The following is a 21,906-nucleotide window of genomic DNA, read 5'->3' as shown; positions in this document are numbered from 1 at the left end:
GTTAAGATCTTAAATGAAGCCTATTTTGACAGGTATTATTAGTTATTGAATACTAATTGAAGGGTCGAAAAAGGGAAATTAGACTTAGTTTTGTATAAAAACTATGATCATGAGATTTCTAAGTGCTTGAACTATATGATAGTGTGACGGATAGAATGGAGTTTTAAGATTGTAAAAATTAAAATACAAATTATGAAATATATGTTTTATACATCCTCGATCATGGTTAATGGAATCATACAAAAATAGAATACAATCATAGTTTCAAAATTCGTCCGAGATCAAGACATATCGTTTGAGTTGTCTCAATATCAGGCATGAATGAGACGAACACATAAGTCAATTTTTATAATAAAATTTAATATCTCACATTCATTTTTTAAATTTTTGAATGAAACGTCTCAAACGTATCGAACAACTTGCCTGAGATGACTTAGTATTTCGCATGAATGATACGAGATGCGAAATCAAGTTTTAAAATCTCAAGTACAATAGAGATTTTTAAGTGATGGAGCACAATCAATATTAAGTCACATGCAATCAATTTCTCTTTACTAAAATGACTAAGTATTTTTGAAAAAATTGTTAAATCATTCTTTTTTTTTTTTCTTTAAAAAAATTAATATTTATTTATAAAAATAACCAATATAATAAACCACCAAAAAAATTGCGAGAAAGTCGGTGTAGCGTTAAACATGAACAAGAATACAATATGCCGGCCATATCATTTTTTCTTCCTGGCAATATTATAGATACTCAAAAAGTTACCGTTATGTTCCTGAATTAGTCCTGGGCACAGCTGAGCTGTTGATCACAATAGACCACGTGTGTTTAATTAGATCTTGCCACGTGGAAATCTAGTAGCTCTAGAAACTGGGGGTGAAATCAACATGGTAGTGACTTGTAGCCGTTGGATTCAGATGTGAACCACTTGTATTTGAATTTAATATATCACACTAGCATTGATTAACACGTGTACCAATAACACACACTTAAATCACACGTTAGAGTGTTGGCCAAGAAGATGCCAGGTCTTCTTCTATTTCAACCCACGCGGTTTGTTTTTTTTATATGGTTTGGTTAAATGTCCACTAATATAATTTTAGGGTTTAGTTTGGTGGGAAGTTAGGAAACACCACCGACACGAAATGTGTCCTTTATCTATACTTTTGTATAAAAGACGACTTTGATTTATCTATACTTTTGTATAAAAGATGACTTTAATTTATTCTTATTATTAATACTCTTAATTTTATTTTTTATTTTATAACTCGATATCCCTCTAGACATTGAATCAGATCCGTATCAGAACTTTGCCCAACCCATAGACCATAGTCGTGTCCAAGGACTAGTCCTAGGGTATATGCAACGCCCACACATCACACACATCAGGTAAGTGAGGGTGTACTATCACGGATGGCCCTTGAGGAATTAACTAAGAATTACTACAAAATATAATAAAAAGAACGTTTCAGTTTCAAATTATGATTTGCTTTCAATCTCAGTTTTGCATGCAAATCATGCTATTCGTGAACGATACCTAAATGATCCAAGGGAGTTATCTAGTCTTGGACAATTATTAAACTCATTTCAAATATGTAAACCCTGAACAAGAAAAAAATGATAAGAAGAAGCTAAGGTAGAAGAAATCGAATATCAATTTTGATATTTTGTCTCGTTCATCAATAATATCGAAATAACTTGAAAGTCTCATACGATTTTTAAAACCATATTTCAAATGCATATTACTTGATTTTTAAAATTTTATAATATGTTTATTTTTCTTTATATATATATAGAGACTAACCTTGGGGACATGTCACTTAGAAAGTGATTCGAATAGGGATTACGTTAGATATAATATTTCTTTATCTATTATAAGTTGATGTATTTGGATAGTTTCACTTATTCAAGTAATGTCAGATGCTCTTGCTTCTGAAACCCCCACGAAGAATAAATGGTAGTTCCAATTAGGTTTTAATTTTGTCAATATGATTAATGATTGGTGTACGGGGCTAAATTAGTAACATATAGGATAAAAATCTTGATCTAATCAAAGTAACCTATATAATAAAATACAACGGTAGTAGATCCCACTCCAATTGCAATTATTATTATTTTTTTTTTTGTATAAATGTCTCCTCCAACTCCAGTAAAGTGACTTTCACACCATTTCATTTTATTGTCTTTACTCTTTATCTCTTTTAGTTTTATTGAAACCAAAGTTTTGTCATATTTATTGTGTCGAGACATATTGATTTGGGATATGGTTGATCTTGAATTGATATATCCTTTTTATTGGATTGGAATGAATGGGGTTCAAGCTTGTTTTGATCATTTGACAATCTTAATTGATACATGTTTTACTCGATCAAACCAACTTGAATACTACTTGGAAAATATGTGTATACAATTCTAAATAATTAATTTTTTTATAAAAAAATGGAATCATGTACACTTCCTCAAACCAGTTTTAAAATAATTATTATTTTAATATTAAATTAACAAACATTTAAAATCTTAAAAACCATGTATACCTATTCAAACCTTTAAGATTGGTTGAGTTTTTTAGTACGTTTAATTTTTTTTGTTGAGTCGTAATAATATGACTTCCCAAGTGGCATACTTGTGGAGGTCGATTTTGGGATAAATTAACCTTTACCACCATTTCTCATTCAATCCCCTAAAACGATAATGAAAACATGAAAAATATTATAAAATAAATTTTTTACGTGATTCGACAAATGTGCCTACATCCACAGGTTCGAGGAATCGTTTCACTATCAATCTCTTGGTTACATAGCCTCCTCAACTCCTCTTCCACCTTCTTCCTCCTCATTTTAATGGCTTCCAGCCTTTTTATAGAAAAGCCCTCAAAGTGTTCCAACCCTTCTTAAGATACAATTGACCAGATTCCCTTACCTAAATTAGTTATTACATTAAAAAGGAAAATAAACCTCTTCAAATGATATCACGTGTCCACCTCGGAATACGTGTTGATATTGCAAATGGACAATCCGAATAAGGGACGATTTAATCTATTTTGATTTATTCTCTGTTTTTCTCCAACTGAGACTCAAACTCATGGTTGGTTTGTGACTGAGTTACCAAGCTTACCCTCGTATCTCTATACTTGATTCGAATCCCTAGGTGTCACGTGTCGCCTTATGATACCTAACAATAAATATCCTCCACAATACTCAATTGACTTTTTAATGTGACAACTTTCGAAATCGTAGATCTATATGCCTCGAGATATATGATTGCACTTCTCATGTATAAAAAAAAATATCCCAACGGTTCCAAAACTTATCAACGTCTTGGAGTCAATTTAGTATGCCACTTGGCAAGTCATATTACGAGGACTTCTTTTTTAAGGAAGAAATGACCGATTCAAAGTGTAAAAAGCGCTTTGGAAGCTACACAATCCGTTCTGACTCGTCCAACTCGATTGAAACTCGCCCGAAATGAGCGAGATACGCCAAGCCGATTTGCGCCGAGCCGAAAAGAATACGCACCGTACAATCCACGTCACCAATGATTATGACTTTATAGTTTATTATATTATATCCTATTTTATAATAATTTAATAATATTAAGACACCACTAGCGATGTGGATAACCCACCAATTTCATGGATCGGTTTCACACCACAAGTTCTCTCTCTTTATTACCCATTTTATTCATAAAGGTGCCCCAGGTCAGAGTTCATGAAGTGGTCCCATTGAAGTCTATTTACCATTTTGCCCTTATACGAATACATCAACGAAAAGTTTACGAATTACGACCAAGAGAGGATCCCCCAAAACGTAGACCACAAGTATATCCCATGTGACTAACCACGTGAAACCATATTTGTATTATTTAGCCCTTTGGGGCCCACAATCGTCGGTTGTCTTACCTACCGTTAGATATCACTGATGCATTGATACTGATACCTTACTGATTTATAGATTCTTAGACACATCATCGAGAAGAGACAGTTGGGACTTTTTATTCTTTGTTTCCATTTGGAGCTATGAATCTCAAGGTTGTCAAAATGGGTCGGATTATACCCGAAATTCGATTGGATATCATGTTGGTTTGATCTTGGATCTAGGATTTGAATTTTGAGAAGGTTTCGATTCGATATCATATTGAATTGTTCTGGAAGGATCGTGTTGTGATTTGATAGGGCCCGATCTAATAAAATGTGAGATAGTATGTAAATTATATTACATATTCTCTTGTAAGTATATGAAGTTCATTTATATTTGTGTATGAAATCTGATTTGGTTCAACTTGAACCCGGTTCGATTAGTATTGAAACTAGTTTGGATCCTAATATTGATATTCGGTAAAAATCGGATTTGACTAGTCCAAGCAGATAGGGAAGGAGACAGGATTTTGTTCATGTGAGGGCAACCGAGAGTAAATTTTTTTATTTTTTATTTTTTCTTTCTATGGGGGACTACTAAGAGTGAGAAAAAAATCTTTGTGAGGGCAAATAACAGAGAAAGAAATCTTTGTGGGGACAATAGTGATAGATTTTTTTATCCGCCGCTAAATTCTGCTCCAATAATTCATCAATCGATATATTTTGAAAATTCTTGTGGGGGCAAGTGCCTTCACATCCTTCATTGTAAATCCGTCCTTACAAGCAGAGACTTTTCAGATTGATGTTAAAATGACATTAACTCAATCCAAACCAGATCAATTGATAACCCTAAATTGAATTGTGGGTGCATGATTAGGATTAATGACACAGATCAATAGAAAGAGACCACTGGTAGACACGTATAGAACATTAATGTTAAATCTTATTATAAAAAAAAAAAGAGAGAGATTATTAGTGGTTATCATATTATGATCTGACGTGTATCATATTCGCCTATCACTAAGTTTTCATGATGGATAGAAACTTGATAAACTCTATTTATAAATATATGATTGTCTCTTCTCTGCACATTTTTCTATTTTAAAAAAATGAATAGAGTTATATATCACTATTAGAGTAAAAAATTTATAACACATTTGTCAAGATTGACAACTTTGCAAGTAGAGATTAAATTTGAAAATTAAGCCTAGATATTTTAATGGGTTATTAAATGTGTTTTGTTAAATTAAGTAAGAAGGTACACAACCAAATGTAGTGGGCCCACATGAAATTGAGGCACCAACCTCCTATTTGGTCCATGTGCAAATCATGTGATCAAATATTCTTAGAAAATCAGATTTTTGTTTAGAAAATTATGATTTGTCACTCATTTGATCCCAATTCCCAAAGGTAGAATCAATTTTTATATATATATATTATATATATATATATTAGCGCATGGGGGTATCCCCACATTCTAGTGAGATTAATCTCTTGAGGGAACCCCACGCACCATCTCACCCTGTCACGTGTTATGACGGGATAAATAATCACATTTCTTGAAGTCACAACCTGGGAAACACACCTGGTTTCTTCTTACCATCTCAACTAAGTCCTGGTGGGTGAAAGTCATTTTCTTACATAAATAATCTTTTGTCAAGTAATATATATATATTCTCCAAAATTCTTAAAACAAGTTATTTTCTAAAATCCTAATAGTTTTCTCAAAATTACCACCATGGATCTACCCAAAAACTAAAACCAACCCTCTTTGACAAATTCAAATATACACCAAAACACTGCTAAATATTTTATTGGCAAATTTATTTTAAGAGGCTATAAAAAAATTAAAAAAATGTTTCCCAAGAATCCATGACCAAGCTATGAAATTACATTGGAAACTTCATTGATTAAAAGTCCAAAATAATAAATAAAGAGTTCGTGATAATATCACTTGCTAGGTGGCATACTCAATTGACTCCTTGACATGACAAGTTTGGGAACATAGGTCTGTATGCCTTGAGATACATGATTGCATTTTCCCATAAAAAAAGTGTATCTTGAGACGTATAGATCTATAGTTCTCAAACTTGTCCACGTCAGGGAGTTGATTGACTATACCACCTGGCAAGTCATATTATAAGGACTCGTAAAAATTGCACTAATAATTGATTAGTAGATAAGGCCAAGAAAATACTTTAGCATCTCATGGTGTGCCACGTGTCCATTAATAATTCAGTACTTTAATAAGTCACACTAGTGTCGGTAGTGGCCCATTTGATGTGAAAAGGCTTATCCATCGGAGAGTCTCGGTTGCAACAGTGTTTTGAAACTCTACCCAGACCCGTACGACCCGTTGAGCTAGCGAACCATTTTCAGCTGAATCCAGTTCAATCCAATCCAATCTAATTTGGACATTGAAATAAAATAAATTTAATTTTTTTTTTTTTGGTAAGCAATTTTAAAATTAATTGATTAAATAGATGAAGAACAAAATCAAACCAATCCAATCAAAATTAACTGATTTAAAAAATAAATAAATGTTTTGAGTTTCTAAAATAATTTGTTGATTTGAAGTGAGTTTATAGGAGCATAGAAACCCTACCCAAGATGGTCACGAAGTATGTTAACAAGTGAACTCCCGAGAGAGTCATGAGATATGTTAATTGGCTAACTCTTGAGATAGTTATTCTCCTCGGATTACAAAGTTAGTAAAAGTAAGTCCTTGACTTCAGACTCTACAATGCATAATTTTGAGCATTATTTCATTAAATCATAATTTAGAATCCAAATTAAAAAATGGTGATAGACGCCCACCTATGCAATAAGGGTTGCACACAAAACTTTGAAAGAACACGCGATGATATCTCTGAACGAAATACAAAAAGAAAAACATGCGATATGATCAAAGATTTGAGAAATAAATTATATAAAAATATCAAATGAAGGAAAAAATATGTAATTTTCAATAATAAAAAAAAAATTTGATACTCTCTCTATTAATTTGCTTGTTGGAGTGAAATCACAAAATTCACAAAACAGAAGATCATTTGTAAGACTGTTACGCTAAGTGAAATCAAGAAAATTGACGTTGGAAAAAGATGATTCTAATACACCTTAGCAGCAAACTCATTTATTACCCTTTGAGTCGGCTCTTATAAAGAATCCAAAATATTCAACATCAATCCAAAATTTTAGATTAACTACTAGAAGCATGGGACGTTGTTTTCATATTTGTCTAAGCACACTAAAACTCAACCCAATGATATAGTTTTGTAGAAATTTGTATAATTTAATCAATGAGCTGGTCGGGCCCACAACCCATTTGCCAGGTTTTATATAATACGTGGTGCTTATGAGTTGCCCAATTTACTGGCAAAAACTAGTGGTTACAAGGATTACTTTACATACGGAACTACTTGATCAGCAAATTAGTAACGGTTGGCCTCAAAATGCAGTGTCGTGCAACAATGACAACAACAAATACTTAACTCGGTTTCGAGAACAATGTGAGGCTGACCTATCAGTCTGAGTAAACCAACTAAAACTTAGTTGTTGAAGTTTTAAAGGAGCTTCTTAATAGGGCAATTGATGATGTGGGGGCACAAATGGCTTGGCCTGAATCGTGTAAAAGACTCAAATGCCCCTATTGTCAATTTTTCTCATTGGTGTCAAAATGTGCTGAGAATGATCAATCTTAAACTAACTTACCTTTATTTTTCCCTCATTTCTTTGATTTATTTCCAAATTATGATCAAATCCCTTGATTTATGTTGTAATTTTAGGGATTCACGATTATTATGTGTCGGTGCTTGCCAATGTCCCAAGCTAGTGCATGACATCCCGTGCTTCATCTTCTAATGCTCGAGACTACGTCTTGTACTCTTGAGAATTATCTTATGGATGATAAGATTCAGGATGAATTTGACAGTCATCTTGAGGTCTTGATTTAATCTCATATGGGTAAAACTAAGGAGTCAATAAATGTGCTTGCTAACTCGACTGACTCACACGAAGACAGAAGGTCGATCAAGTACTTTAGAATCGGCTCATGGAGGATCCTATCCTCTTTGAATCACACACCAGGTTTCCAACTCGCCCCGGGAGTATGCACTGCAGAGTGTTGTGGTGACACATCTCAAGTCGTCCTTATTTACTTGTACATCTTTCTGTCTTCCATACTTTCTGATGGTCAACAATCAACCATCTATCTCGATTGGCAAGACTGGAGTGCTCGATTGGATTGGATTGGCTTGGCTAGGCTTGCCAGTGAAACTAGATCAGATGCTAAATTTGGACTTGATGTTTCTTTCCTACTTCTTTTAGGCACTTTTTGGTACCAAAATTGAGCTGACCCCCGATATTAATTCTAGTGCTAAAACTAGCTCAACTGATGAAGACAGAGAAATGACATTTTTTTTTCCAAAATTTCTTCTAAAACCCTTTTTCATAGTTTCGCTTCCACAAAGTAAAATTTAAAACACAACTATGTGAGCAACAATGGGAACCATGATCTGGTAAGATCGATCATATTTTCAAAACTTGTTGAGTCAACTTGAAACTTGATCAAGTTGGTTTGTTTCAATTGGATTTTGAGGTGAGTTGGCCCGAAATCTGTTGGAACCAATTTGTCAAATCAACTAAAGAACTCAGATAAGTTGTAACGTATACGCATCAAGTCTGACAAAACCCACTACTTTTTTCTTAACCCTTGATTTTTCTTCCAAAAATCTATCAAAAATCCTTCGAATCTTCCACCAAAAATCCATATTTCCTAGCTCTTTAACCTATACAACCTCATCTTCAATCCATCAACCTCAATCTTTTAAAAGAGAACACTTGATTTTTTTTACAGTAATACCCACCCACTTCAAGGGCAAGCCGACAAGGACCTCTCTTTCCTTGTGGCAACCAGACATTTTCCTCAAATCATCTACACGACAGGTTTAGAGTTACTGCGTTTTCTTCAATATCATGAAGGTAACAACTTGGTTACCAAAACTAGTGGATGATAATTTCATAAACACTGGCTCGAAACTCACCTTTATTACTTCAACTATACTACCCTTCAACGTAATCACTGAAGCATTTCAGCTAAAGGTATTCTGACTTCAATAATTAATAAATATGGCTCCATCCTTGGAAAACATCTATCCCCTATCCCCTATCCAAACACCAAAACCTTCCATAAATCATAAAACTTCATGAAATTTCGACACAACCTCAGAATAATGAAGATATAAATCACAGCTATAAACCACTAAACTTCTCTTGTTCCACCTTTCCAACTCTACAAACAGACTACCCTAGTTTACTAATAACCACACCTAAATGTCAACCAGAACTATATGTCAAATGTTCATGCAGCCCTTCTAAGGGTGTGGTGCCATTAGAGCACACAGGTTGGTACACACGCTAGTAAAATTAATGCTCATTAGTTTTATTGATAGATTTGTCAAATCTATTTGACCACAACCAGACAACCACGCTCGCCTTGCCATCATGAGAGGATCAATTGTTTGTCAGTGTCTTTCATCCTCTAGAACCTAATATCGACTCTCTTACATAGACCAAAATCAAATTAAAAACTGAAACAATCAGTTACAGGTTGTTTAGTATTCTATATATTTTCCTTAACCATTCAAAAACAAAAACAAACTACTTAATAGGATCAAATTATCTTCCAACAATCAATGGGAGCAGAAAATTACCGAAGTTGGTAAATAATAAGTAATTAGCAACCTCATCTTTACGAAAAAGAAACAATCCAAAAAAAACAAAAATTGAAAAATAAAGCTGCCTATCGAATGAAACACAAAGAAGGGTCAGAAGAAAAAGAGGTCTAGCTCACTCATCCTCCTGGCTACGCAACCTGGCCAGCTTGTTTGTAACAACAATGTCAAGCTGTGCAGCTCGCTCAACAATCACTTTCCTCTTCTTTGTGGACACATTGTGCGCAATCTCTGCACAATAAGTCCTGGCATCGAATAAGAACATTACGAGCATCAATTAGTAAACCAGGAAAAGAAAAGGAAGTCACAATAAAATTAGAGAGATTCTATCGCCACGCCAACTTTTGTTAATGCCACCCAATTCATATGTATATTACCAAAGAATTAGCACACATCTTGTGGCGTTAGCAAAAGTTGGTGTGACAATAGAGGCTCTCTAAAATTATTAGCTAGTAATAACTTTGTCAAGTAGATAAAGGAAGGCTCATTTAACTAATCACCTGTTGTGCATCATCAACAGTTCGAGCTCATTTACATTGTGCACCACGAATTTCTTGAAACCATTAGGTAGGTAATGGAGAGTTTTCTTGTCTGAACCATAGCCGATATTGGGCATCAAAGTGCATCCCTTGAACTTTCTTCTGACCCGAGAATCAATACCTTTGGGCCTACGCCAGTTCGTCTGTCAAATGCATTCAACCCAACCATGCATGATCATCCAAAACTGTTCTCACCAATAAAATTTGGAGATTCTATTTGTCTAGCAGTGTAGACAGAGTACTTAGTATTTTATATAATGAGCATCGAATGTCTTACATCTACAAGATTACAGATAAGGCCACATACAATATTTCAAGGTATTCATACTCTCTGAAAGAGCAATAAAACCATCAACGTCACTGGAAGGGCCTTCAAGTTCTGGAAAGGATTGTGATGCAAGACAATGAGGGGAGAAAAGAAAAAAGGGGTTTAGGGAATTTGATTTAGGATTGGGTAAAACCCAAAAGGTAAAATGAAAACAATGATTGTAAGTATGACCACAATCCTAATGAAAATGGTTAAAGGTCTGTAAGTTTCAAGAATCAAGAATGGGGTTTCAAGAATCAAGAGCAAGGAACTAAAAAAAACAAGAAAAACAAAATCATAGAAAAGAAAATTAAAGATTTTAAAAAAAAAAAAAAAATGTTATACTGGACTCATTCCAAAATAACCTCACACCACACCCATTGTTGGGAAGATCAACCTCAAGCTTTCCTTTTATTCATCATTTTTTATTATTCATAAAAAAACCCTAATACAATCTATATAAAGAAAATAAATCAAGAATCCAAGTCAAACTAAAATACCAAATAAATAACCTTATTTTCGTAACTTCTTCTCTCCTAATTTTCAAACCTTAATAAACTTAAATAAAAGACAAAGTAAAGTCACTAAACTGTCCCTAAATATTATACTAAGACCATGGACCAATAAAACATCAAAATAAGCCCAAAAAACATAAAATGAAAGTCCTAAAATAAAAACTAAAATCTATTCTTCAAGATTTGATGTCCCCATCAGATTGATTATATCTCCCCTAATATATAACTTTAAACTATTTAAGAAATCTTGGATGAACATGATTGATAATCACTCCCAATTACATGGTAGGTCAACATATTAGGTGTTACAAAATATGAAGAAAATGGCAAAGAAAACTAAAATGGAGTAACATAGGTTAAGCTTCCATGCTAATGTTATAGAAATTTGAAAAGATAATCACTCCCAATTACATGGTAGGTCAACATATTAGGTGTTACAAAATATGAAGAAAATGGTAAAGAAAACTAAAATGGAGTCACATAGGTTAAGCTTCCATGCGAATGCTATAGAAATTTGAAAAGATAGTCAAAGAGTCAACAACATGTAGAATTCACATGTTGGCTTATTGAAGTAGATCAAGAGCATAAAATTCAGCTTTTCAATCTTAAGAGGAGTCAGAATCATTTGGGACAAACATATACACCAATGTGCAAAAAAATGCAAGCCCATGCAGACGTGGGAGTGGTGTTGAACCCAGAAAATATAGATTTTTGTACGTCTATAGATGCTAACACTATTGCCATGTCATACATAACCAGACAAGTAAGATTTAGAACTTTAGCCAAACCTCTGCGTGTGTTTTAAATTAAATATATAGATATGTAAAGAGGAGGAGATCGAGAAGATCTTCCTTTTATGAAGAGCAAAACAATAAAAAGACACCTTACTTTAGTTCCACCATGAACTAGAGAGTCAATTGTACACCAAATCATAGAAAAATAATCATCTAAACTCATTGGAATTAATAGTCACCCATCTGAATAGAAGCTCTCCTGGTTTTGATTGATTGTATAACCCTAGATCATTTAAACATGTAATTGTATTTGGGAGTAAAACTCAACCATTGGTGTCAGAGTTATTGAATTGAGCATTATTCTCAATCAAACACATGAGAACAAGTCGCAATTTTAAAGAAATAAAGATTTCCTATCGCCGATAGTTCAAAATTGTGCCACCACATGAGCCTTTCCTTATGTTGTTTGGTTGTAATGTATTAGGAAGCACTCACTTGCACGAAATTACTGGATTATGTCTAAACATGATTTCAAAAGTTTTGTGCAGATTGAACGAGTGGAATAGTCATGAATCTGATAGAGAAGGATAACCATCTTGCCCAAAGGCAGTAGAAGAGTTAAAAACAAACTAGCATACAAATAGCTAAATCAATGTGCATTTGGACAATGTGATTCAGGAAGATGTAGTATGTCCAAATCTCTACCCAAATTTGAGACTATATGATCTACCTTGTCTGTTCTATAAGGTGAGAAGTATTGACTAAGCCTATGCACATTTAACTAACGCAATCCTGAAAGACATAGCATGTCAAAATGTTTACCCAAAAGGTGAAACTATCTTGTGATGGGGACATCAAATATTGAAGAGTGGATTTTAGTTTTTACTTAGTTTTCTATTTTAGAGCTTTAATTTTATGTTTTTAGGGTTTATTTTAATGTTTTATTAGCCTATGATGTTAGTATAGGTGTTAAGGGGCAATTTGATAACTTAATATTGATTTTTTAATGAGTTTTCATAGGCTAAAAAATTCAAGGAAAATAAAATCACGGGATTGGGACGTAGATGGTATTTCTATTTTTGTTTTATTTAAGTTGCTTTAAATTTTATTTACAACCATTGGATCTCCTTATTTTAGTAGGATGGTTGAGATTATATTAGGATTTAGAAAACATTATAAATACTTGCTTATTGCTGTAATTTTTTTAACAATGGAATATGATGAATAAAAAAGAAAGCTTGAACTTGATTTTCCCAATAATGGGTGTGGTGTGAAGCCATTTTGGAGTGAGTCAAATATAATATTATTTTCTTTTAATCTTTATTTTTCTTTTCTATTCTTTTGTTTTTCTTGATTTTCTGTTAATTCCTTATTCTTGATTTTCTTGATTCTTGAAACCTACAAACCCTTATCCTTAATCCTTTCCCCATTTTCTTTAACCCTTATTTCATTAATCTTTTTTCCAAATCTTTAACCCTTGATTATTTCCTTACCCTATAAACCTTTGACCATTTTCTCTATCTTACAATAATTAAAATAAAATTTTCATTTTACCTTTTGGGTTTACTCTATCTTAACCCAAATCGTAAACCCATCTCAAATCCTTAATCCTTACCCAGAACCCTTAACCAAATTCCCTAAAACCCCAATATTTTCTTATCTCCCCTCATCGTCCTGCATCCATCTTGTCTCCTCCCATCAAATGAAAAGTTTTGGACATGATAAAATACCTGGATCAATCCAATCTTCAAGATCAATTAGTGACATGAGATGACAAACCACAGCGGCAAGCATTATGTCCGATCAAGACACCAATCTGCCCTCTAATAGAGGGTGCCATGGAAGAAATTAGGCACAGAACCAAGTTTTAACAATGCTTATCACTTAGGACGGCAAGACTCCAAGTTGTTTGCGGGATTCACAAGTTTTTTCTTCAAGAAGACATGCATAAAACTACGACTGCCAGTAACAATGAAGGTTCATTTTTTACCTATTGAGAGAAAACTAATGGATGGCCATGATAGCAATGCTCGTCTCTATGGTGAAGCATTCAAAGGGGGGTTTTGAAGCTCTCTAGTGTGCATATTCATTGATGACCTAGAAAGTATGATGGTAAAGGCAATGCATGTGAGCATTTATTGAAAATGTTTCAAGTTGGTCATCGAATTATAGATGCGTGTCTCCATGGATGAGGCATTTAGATGAAGGTTTTGAGGCTCTGTAGTGTGGATATTTATTGATGACCTTGAAAGTATGATGGCAACGGCAATGCATGCAAGTATTTATTGGAAATGTTCCAAGTTGACATCATAAGAGTAAAGCATCATGTTGGGGGATGACTTACCAATCTATATGGTTGTTGTTTAACTACAAAAAGTCTTGACCCCTCCATTTAAAGTAAATAGTCCATGCTCAAGAAATTAAGGACCTCCATTAAAGTCATGGCAACATGTAGGTCTGGCAACGGATTGTTTCAGTATTGGATCAATACTGCTCCAATTTTTTTTAATCATGTCCCCGATCCAATTGGATTAAATGATTAATGAATATGTGAATTGAATTCGATCTGTTTAATTTAATCCTTAATCCGAAACCGATCCGAATACATGCCTTATTTTCAAACTATCAATGTTCAACATATTTAATAAAAAAAAAATCCACTTTTCAACTAAAAATATAGAAGGAAACTTAAAAAGACTAAAACGTGTTATCTATATGTATTTATAAGAAATTAAGAATTAAAAAAATATTAAAATATGTTCGGATTGGATTTCTTTTGGAGCAGGTAAGGGTACATCCGAATTCAATCCAAAATTGTATCGGGTCTAAGATTTCAATCTGAATCCAGCCCAAAAATCCAATTTTTCATGTTTTCAGATCGGATCAAACCGGTTCGATCATCGGGTACATTTCGAATCATTACCACCCATAGCAAAATGCATGTATGAGTGTCACAGAAGTTTTACGATTGAGTTGGCATACTTGGTAATTTATTCTACTAATAGAAGTCTATCAAGAAGAAAATGTTCAATAAATCTGGCAATAAGGAAAAAGACAATGAAATGTAATGTCTCCAAGTGCTAGTTTTGGCATCTTGTTTTAAGATTAACCAATGGTTGAAAAATGAGTTCAATTGTATTAGAAACCCCACATTTAAGGATAGGTCGTTCTTACGTGTAGAAGTCCATGGGCCTAACTCATCCTCACAAAACCGACTTGTAAGTTGAGGATTGCCCCAGGTTTTATATACAGCCCAAAGTCATGATACCCAGGTGATGTGGGACTATCCCTTACACTCCCCCTCACATGTAATGTGTCTCCTACATCCCTGTGGTTACCCGCTCTGATACCATGTAGAAGTCCCTTAACCATCCCATCAAATAAGTCGATGATTCATTAAACTGTGAAACATTACCCTGCCACAATGTGATGTGCTTCCAATGCCAATAAAAAGTAACCCATCCAATGGTATTTAACATCTAGAAAACTGCCAAATAAAATGTGTCCCAAGCCGAAATATCACAAGTACTGTCTCGTCCCAAACCGTCACAAGGAAAACTATAACCGAAATCCTTTTTATCTGGCATTAACTTGGAACCGTGTGCATTTAAATCACCTTTTACTAAGATCAATGTAATTGTATGTAAACCTAGAGCAATAGCATGATGAACCAAGAAGCCTCCAAGGCCATGGGCCTAACTCCCTTCACAAAACTGGCTTGTAAGATGAGGATTGCCCCAGGTTCATATATAGCCCAATGTCATGATACCAAAGCGATGTGGGATTATCTCTTACACAAAGTAATGCTAAAACAATGAAGATCAAGGCTATTAGGACTTGTTGCCTTGTTTTAGATTACGATTTTCCTTGAGTTCAAAGGATTCCATTTGTGTACCATTGTTGTTTTAGATTGAATGACATTTCCTCTTCCGATCTAGATTATTTGGATTATGGGTTTCCATTTTAATGGTCCAATGTCTATTCCATCCCATTCTGATGTTATTGGAATGGTTTATTGGTAAATGGGTCTTATTAGTTGTTTATCGATGGTCTTACAGGCATCTTCTTTATTATGCTCGTCCTCGAGCTCTAAGTATCCTTATTTAGTGATTTTTAAATTTTATTTTTTCTAATTTTGTTGCATAAGAGATTTGATCATATCTCTAGGAGAAAGCCAAAATCAGTGGGAAGGGATGGAATCTTCGATTTTTCGAATTTCACCACTTTTGTGAGTTGTGTAAAAGGCCTAAGCAGTGGAAATATGAGGTCTTTCGAGCTTCAAATTTTCTTGGAGGTGGTGAGTTGCAATTTTAAAGTGAAGACGGGGCGGTTATGCTTTTCTAGTTATGTTTGTGGATGAAATGCTTCCAATCAATAATATCATCCACTTATTATAAAATTCAAAGCATTCTTTACTCGACATTGAGGATATGGGAAATGCATAATATATTATAGGAATCAAGATTCGTTGGAATCAATAAACTAGGATGTTGAGGTTGTCTCTGAGAGCATTCATTAATAAGGTTATTGTGCACTTGGCAAAGGACCTGTGATTGAAATGGATATCTTCAGTTATAAACAATGTCTCATGAATTCATTTAAGAAAACCAGGTAGATGTAAATGAATATGTGAAAGCGCATTGACACTTTTTTCTGGACTTTGGAGTCGTCACCTAATTCTACATCTAAGAACTAAATTTGATTCCAAATAGGATTTGGGTCATTCTAAGATAGAGAAAATGGGCAAAAGGTCGGATTACAGGTTTTTGGAAGGTATTACGTATCGAATCTGTTCGATCAAAATCGATCTCTACTACGATCCATGACTAATCCTAAGGTCAACAATTTTTTACTAAAGTTAAGATTAAAATCAAAACTATCCTACGGGTAATGGTCTTATCATTCCATGTACAAAGACACTACAACAATCAACGAAATTCTATTCAAATTGGGATCGAATCCATGTCAAAAAGAGTCTACTTTTCACTTAGGCATTGTGGTGTAGGAGTGTGTAGTCAGACAACTATTGTTTCATCTAAGATCCACTTTGGTTATTAAGCTTCTCTCTCGACTAAATATACATCTAGTAAGAAAAACACTAGTAATAAAATTCATGGTGTATACAACAAAAAATGCAGTATGTAAACAACAGAAAGATACCACATGCTTAATTCTTTCGATCCGATTTTTTGGTGTAATAAGGGAGGAATTGACCTTTCTAACGCATATTCTCCCGTACCAGCATGGTCCCAGATATTTGTTTTCAATAGGAAAATCAAGCAGCACAACCCAATTCTACTTGACTAAGATTGGTCCGTGCTCATCCAAGGAGGGATTAGCTTTACCCAACTCCCCTTTTTATAACAACGTAGAAACCCACAACCCGACATTCATTAGTTTTGAAAGAAGAGTAGGTCATAACATGACAACAATCAGTGTTTTCAAATGTGGTCGCATATGCCATTTCCAAACTTAATTTTGCATATGCTACCATCGCATATATAAAATTATGTTATCTGCACAATAAGCAGTGACATATTGTCCAACAGTCATATTTGAACACAAATTTTCTTTTCTTTTAGCTTAAACTCATTTTTCTCTTATAAATATCTCACTTCTACCACCCATACTCCTTTTACAACATCTCTTCTACCTTCATTGTTGTCATATGCTACAGTCGCATATCCCAAATTATAGTATCTGCCAATATGCAATGGCATATTTTTTTGCAATTTTTTTTTGTAGCATATGCAATGTGCTGATCGCACAGTCACATATGCTATTTAACAGCATTGCCTACCTTCTAATCTCTTTTTTACTCTCACAAAACCTCCAACTCTTAAATCTCTTTACATTGCCACATAATTATAAATATTCTCTAATCTCTACTCTACTCTACACTATTACTCTCGAAGTTCCAAGTCTCAACTCAAGTCACTCTAAACTCTCAAGACTTAAAAGAAAAAGAAAGCTACTCAAAAAACAGTTTTTCCTCTTTTTTTTTCTTTTCTCCTTGCAACATAAGCCACCGCATATGCGATGTGTAAAATGGCATATGCGAACAGCATGTGCTGATCGCACATGGTTGCATATCCTATTTGACAACATTGACTACAATACACATGAGAGAAGTAGGAAACATCAGTTAAGTTGCCTCAAGTGTCTGGATGCCTCACCACATTTTGTATACGCCTCATACAGAGGCGCACCTCGAGGCTTACTCCTCAAATGCCTCTGAAACAATGAACACCACAACAATTCCACGTTCTTAAAATTAACACCATTAATGGTGTTAAGCAATTAAGTTTATGTGAAAGTCGTTCACACCCCTCATGAATCTTACATTGCATTTCCAATGTCTGTCTTGCTTCACACTCACGGTACATCATCCAAACATATTATGACAGACTGCCATGTGAAAATCATCACCAACCTACCAAAATAAGGGTTTATCGATGTGGTGCCTAATCACATCTAACCCAAGTTAACTTTGTAGAATACATATTTTCATTCTCAGTCCAACTTCGAATATAATGTCATATTTTTTCATTTTAAAGTGATCTAGGACAACACACAATCAAATGTGTACAGTCCCATATTTTTCTCACTTCATATTCATAGTCATCTTGATATATTACAGCTAACTGCTACGTGAAAACTATAGCCAACTTATTAAGACGAGGGTTAAATCGATGTGCTGCTGCTATCCAATCAAATCTAGCACAAATGGCATGTAAGATCGCCATTTAACTTTATTCCTAGACAATTTTAAATATAACTTCATTACATATACAAACATCAATGAATGAGAAAATGCCTCATTAACTTCATTTCTAGTCAATAAAGCTAATAATGCATCAAAATACATGGTCTCACCTTCAAACATAGCTCCATTGCATATGTGCAGATATGGATTTCGCCAAACTACGTGTCTTCCCAAAATCTAATCTTATGCTCTCTTCCAACTAAAAACAAATCTCTTTAGTTAATTCATGTGAACCGTAAGAATCTCAAATATTGCAGTCTACAACCATAAAAACCAGAGGAAACTCTATTTTCCAACCACAATTTTATATTTAAAAATTCAATAAAACTTTCACAAACACTTAAGACTACTGCCAAAATCTCTAAATTCATTATCCTAATAAAGCTCTATTATATTCATGTTCTTATTATACTTCATCTTCAAACCACCTTCACCCTTAAAGGAACAAATGGATTTTATTTTATTTTATTTTTTATTTTTTAATTTTTTTGGTGTGGGGGGGAGAGGTAATTGGCACCTCAATATATGTTAAAGAGAAGGAATATATTCCACAACCTAAAGAATATGCACTCTTTTATATTCGTATGGTATCCCACACATAAAATCTTGCTTTTCTCATTAATTTGCAAGCCCAAGAAAGCTTAGAAGCAACACAGGGGCACCTTCAAAAAATCAATTTGGTTCTACTTAGCTCCCACACAGAAAAAATTTAAGGTAAGAATTTTAATATTATTGCTTCCTATTTGAAAAGCTTCCAAATCCCTAATTCCAAGAGCACTCAAAATCATCCTACACAAGAACTCCATTACCACATCAAGTGAAAAAGAAGAAAGTGGGTCTCCTTGGTGCAAGCCCCTCAAACTTTTGAAGAAACCAATAGGAGAACCATTGGCTTACAATGCAAATGAGTCTGATAATACCATTTTTGGATCCAAATGCACCGATTTTGGTAAATTAACGACGATCTCACCCCTAAAAAAATGTAATGAAGTGTGAAGGCAAGAAAATGACATGCAACATATGTGAGGTGAGTAATGAACTTCTTCCACGTTCCATATCTCTTTCTAAGGCTTGTTTGTATGTTCATGAAATATGGATTCGAGATGCTTTGGTGAAAGAAGCCATGATGTTGGAGTCACGGTGTTTACAGTTATTGCTCCTGCATTATACCTATGTTTATGAGTGACGAAACTAGAACCATCTACAGCATCAAAATCCAAACATTGTAAACAATAAACATGCTTATAAATAGAAAAGGAAAGTGGAATAAGTTCATTGACTTTAGCAACTTCACAATCATGTCAAAATCATGCTTAAAAAATAATGAGACTACAAGTTTGAGAAGACAAGACCAAATTAGTTCTTTCATACTTGGAGGTCTCTGCTCTTTGATGCACTTGCGCTACACCACAACAAAATAGAAGGGCCAGTTCATCAGGGAAAATTCTAGCTCATTGTGGAACAATCTGATCTTATAAACCAATTGATTAAACCATGCAATACCTCAAATTTTCACCCAAAATTTTCCTACACTCATGGGTTTGACCTCACAAAGAACAAAATTATAATTTTTAAAATATCAAAGTTAAACAAACTACTACATATAGATTTGGGAATGTGTTTTTTGTGCAGATTATATTTTATGACAAAATTGGGAAAAAATTGCAACTATTGGGTGTGGTTGCAAACTTGCAATCGATAATCAAAGTCAAATGGTCGATAATCAAAGGGGTCATGTTAGTACCTCAATGGGTCAAAAAATTAAAGATTGGATTGATTGAATGGGCCTTCTTATCATGGTTTCAAAACTCGTCCGAGACCGAGACGTATCATCCGAGTCGTCTCGGTATTAGGCATGAACGAGACGGACACACAAGTCAATTTTTAGAACGAGATTTAATATCTCACGTTCATTTTTGAAATTTTTGGACGAGACGTGTCAAACGTATCGGAAAACTCGTTTGAGACAACTCGGTATCAGGCATGGACGAGACGAGACGCGAAACCAAGTTTTAAAACCATGTTTCTTATGCTCAGTAACTTTGGAAATATGCTTGTGTTACACATACTTACACATGTGTAAAGTACTCGTGTCAGAAAAATGTCAGATTTCAACACTCCTCAAGCTCAAGTTCAACACTTAAATCTTTTCCCCGTTGTAAAGTATTGATTAGCATTTATCACAAATTATGAGTTCTATTATTTCAAATCAAGATTTGTTTTGTAGCAAATATAATCTTATACATATACTCTTGTTTATAGGTATCTGGCACATACCATAAGATATCCCATCAATGAATCTATTATTAACCTTAGTATTCTATAAATATAGTAATTCATTCTAAATCATATAAAAATAAAAAATAATTCTGATTTCCACGAATGCTATTTTTAGGGTTTGCCAAAACCAAAATTTTGCAACAATTTACAACCTAAAATTTATAAATAACTACGAACATTTTCACATGAAACCAAATAAGATAAGGAATCAAACCCCACATCTATATCTAATTTATCCAATCCAAATATTTTCATATAAATAAATAAAAACAAACTATAATTAAAATTAAAATAAATAAATATAAATATAAGAATACCTTCACAGAGATCTTGCGATCGCTCTGTGGCCTCTTAAACTTCTTAACACGCTTCTTCACAATCTTCTTCGTCAGCAGAGGTACTGCCATGGATTATTCTCCTTCACTTCAAGATTTCCCAACAGTTTCAAGTTAGATCAAGCTTTTAAACCCAAAAAGAAAAAAACCTAAATTCGAGATGCAGAGGAAATGTACCGAAATGAAATGGTGATTAACAGATTGTGATACTTAATTAAACGATATGTAAATGAAGAACGAGAGAGAGATTCAAATGACTTACAGTTTGCAAGGGCTTCTTTGCTGGCAATCCTCTGTTTTCTCCTCAAAACCTTGAAACCCCAAGGAAAGACGTTTCTGCAAGGGTTTTTAGTCCCTGTATCCTCTGCACGCCACGTAAAAATTCTTTGTTGGGTCCACTAGTACGTTTGACATGTGGGTTTGGGAACGGATCGAGTTAGACCCAGCCCGGCCAATTCAGTTCACCATTGATATTATTTGCTTGTTTAAGTTATGGGTCAGGATCCTTTAGACTCATAGAGAACGATTCCTTAAAAAACACCTGATCTCAGTTGTTTGAATATAAAATTCAATGGTTGAGATTTATTATCGGGATAAGTGTTTTTAAGATATATATTATCAAGATACACCTGTTGGATTTTGTATCTAAACAGTTGGGATCATGTGTTTCATCATGAGTCATTCTTCATCAGTCGACAGATTCCAACTCTTAAGTTATAATAAATATTTGAAATAATTTATCTACAAATAGAGTTTGTCCATCCCACGACATCTCCTCGAGGATTAAAGGTCTAAAAGATGAAATATAATGAAATTAAAGGGATATTATTGAAAAGAGGGAA

The 21,906-nt window shown here is 34.0% G+C and overlaps 1 protein-coding gene across 3 annotated transcripts; it reads right to left on the bottom strand.

Moving 5' to 3' along the window:
• Nucleotides 1-9,422: 9,422 nt before the first annotated feature.
• Nucleotides 9,423-21,453, bottom strand: LOC147411073 (large ribosomal subunit protein eL32z-like). 3 transcript variants are annotated; one of them, XM_086444322.1, is made up of 5 exons: nt 21,047-21,152; nt 19,821-19,851; nt 18,560-18,648; nt 10,089-10,270; nt 9,423-9,833 (listed from the first exon to the last, which is right to left on the bottom strand). In XM_086444322.1, the coding sequence occupies exons 3-5, from the start codon at nt 18,575-18,577 to the stop codon at nt 9,704-9,706; spliced, it is 330 nt and encodes a 109-aa protein (XP_086300448.1). In that variant the 5' UTR covers nt 18,578-18,648; nt 19,821-19,851; nt 21,047-21,152; the 3' UTR covers nt 9,423-9,703. The 3 variants fall into 3 exon arrangements, with proteins under 3 accessions (XP_086300448.1, XP_086300439.1, XP_086300456.1); XM_086444313.1 differs by lacking the exons at nt 18,560-18,648; nt 19,821-19,851 and adding an exon at nt 21,327-21,453; XM_086444330.1 differs by lacking the exon at nt 19,821-19,851.
• Nucleotides 21,454-21,906: the final 453 nt, after the last annotated feature.

The sequence above is a fragment of the Akebia trifoliata genome, chromosome 1 (assembly GCF_017979445.1).
Source record: "Akebia trifoliata isolate Shusen 1 chromosome 1, ASM1797944v1, whole genome shotgun sequence".
NCBI classification, from domain to species: Eukaryota; Viridiplantae; Streptophyta; class Magnoliopsida; order Ranunculales; family Lardizabalaceae; genus Akebia; species Akebia trifoliata.
This window is presented reverse-complemented; position numbering and strand designations above follow the sequence as displayed.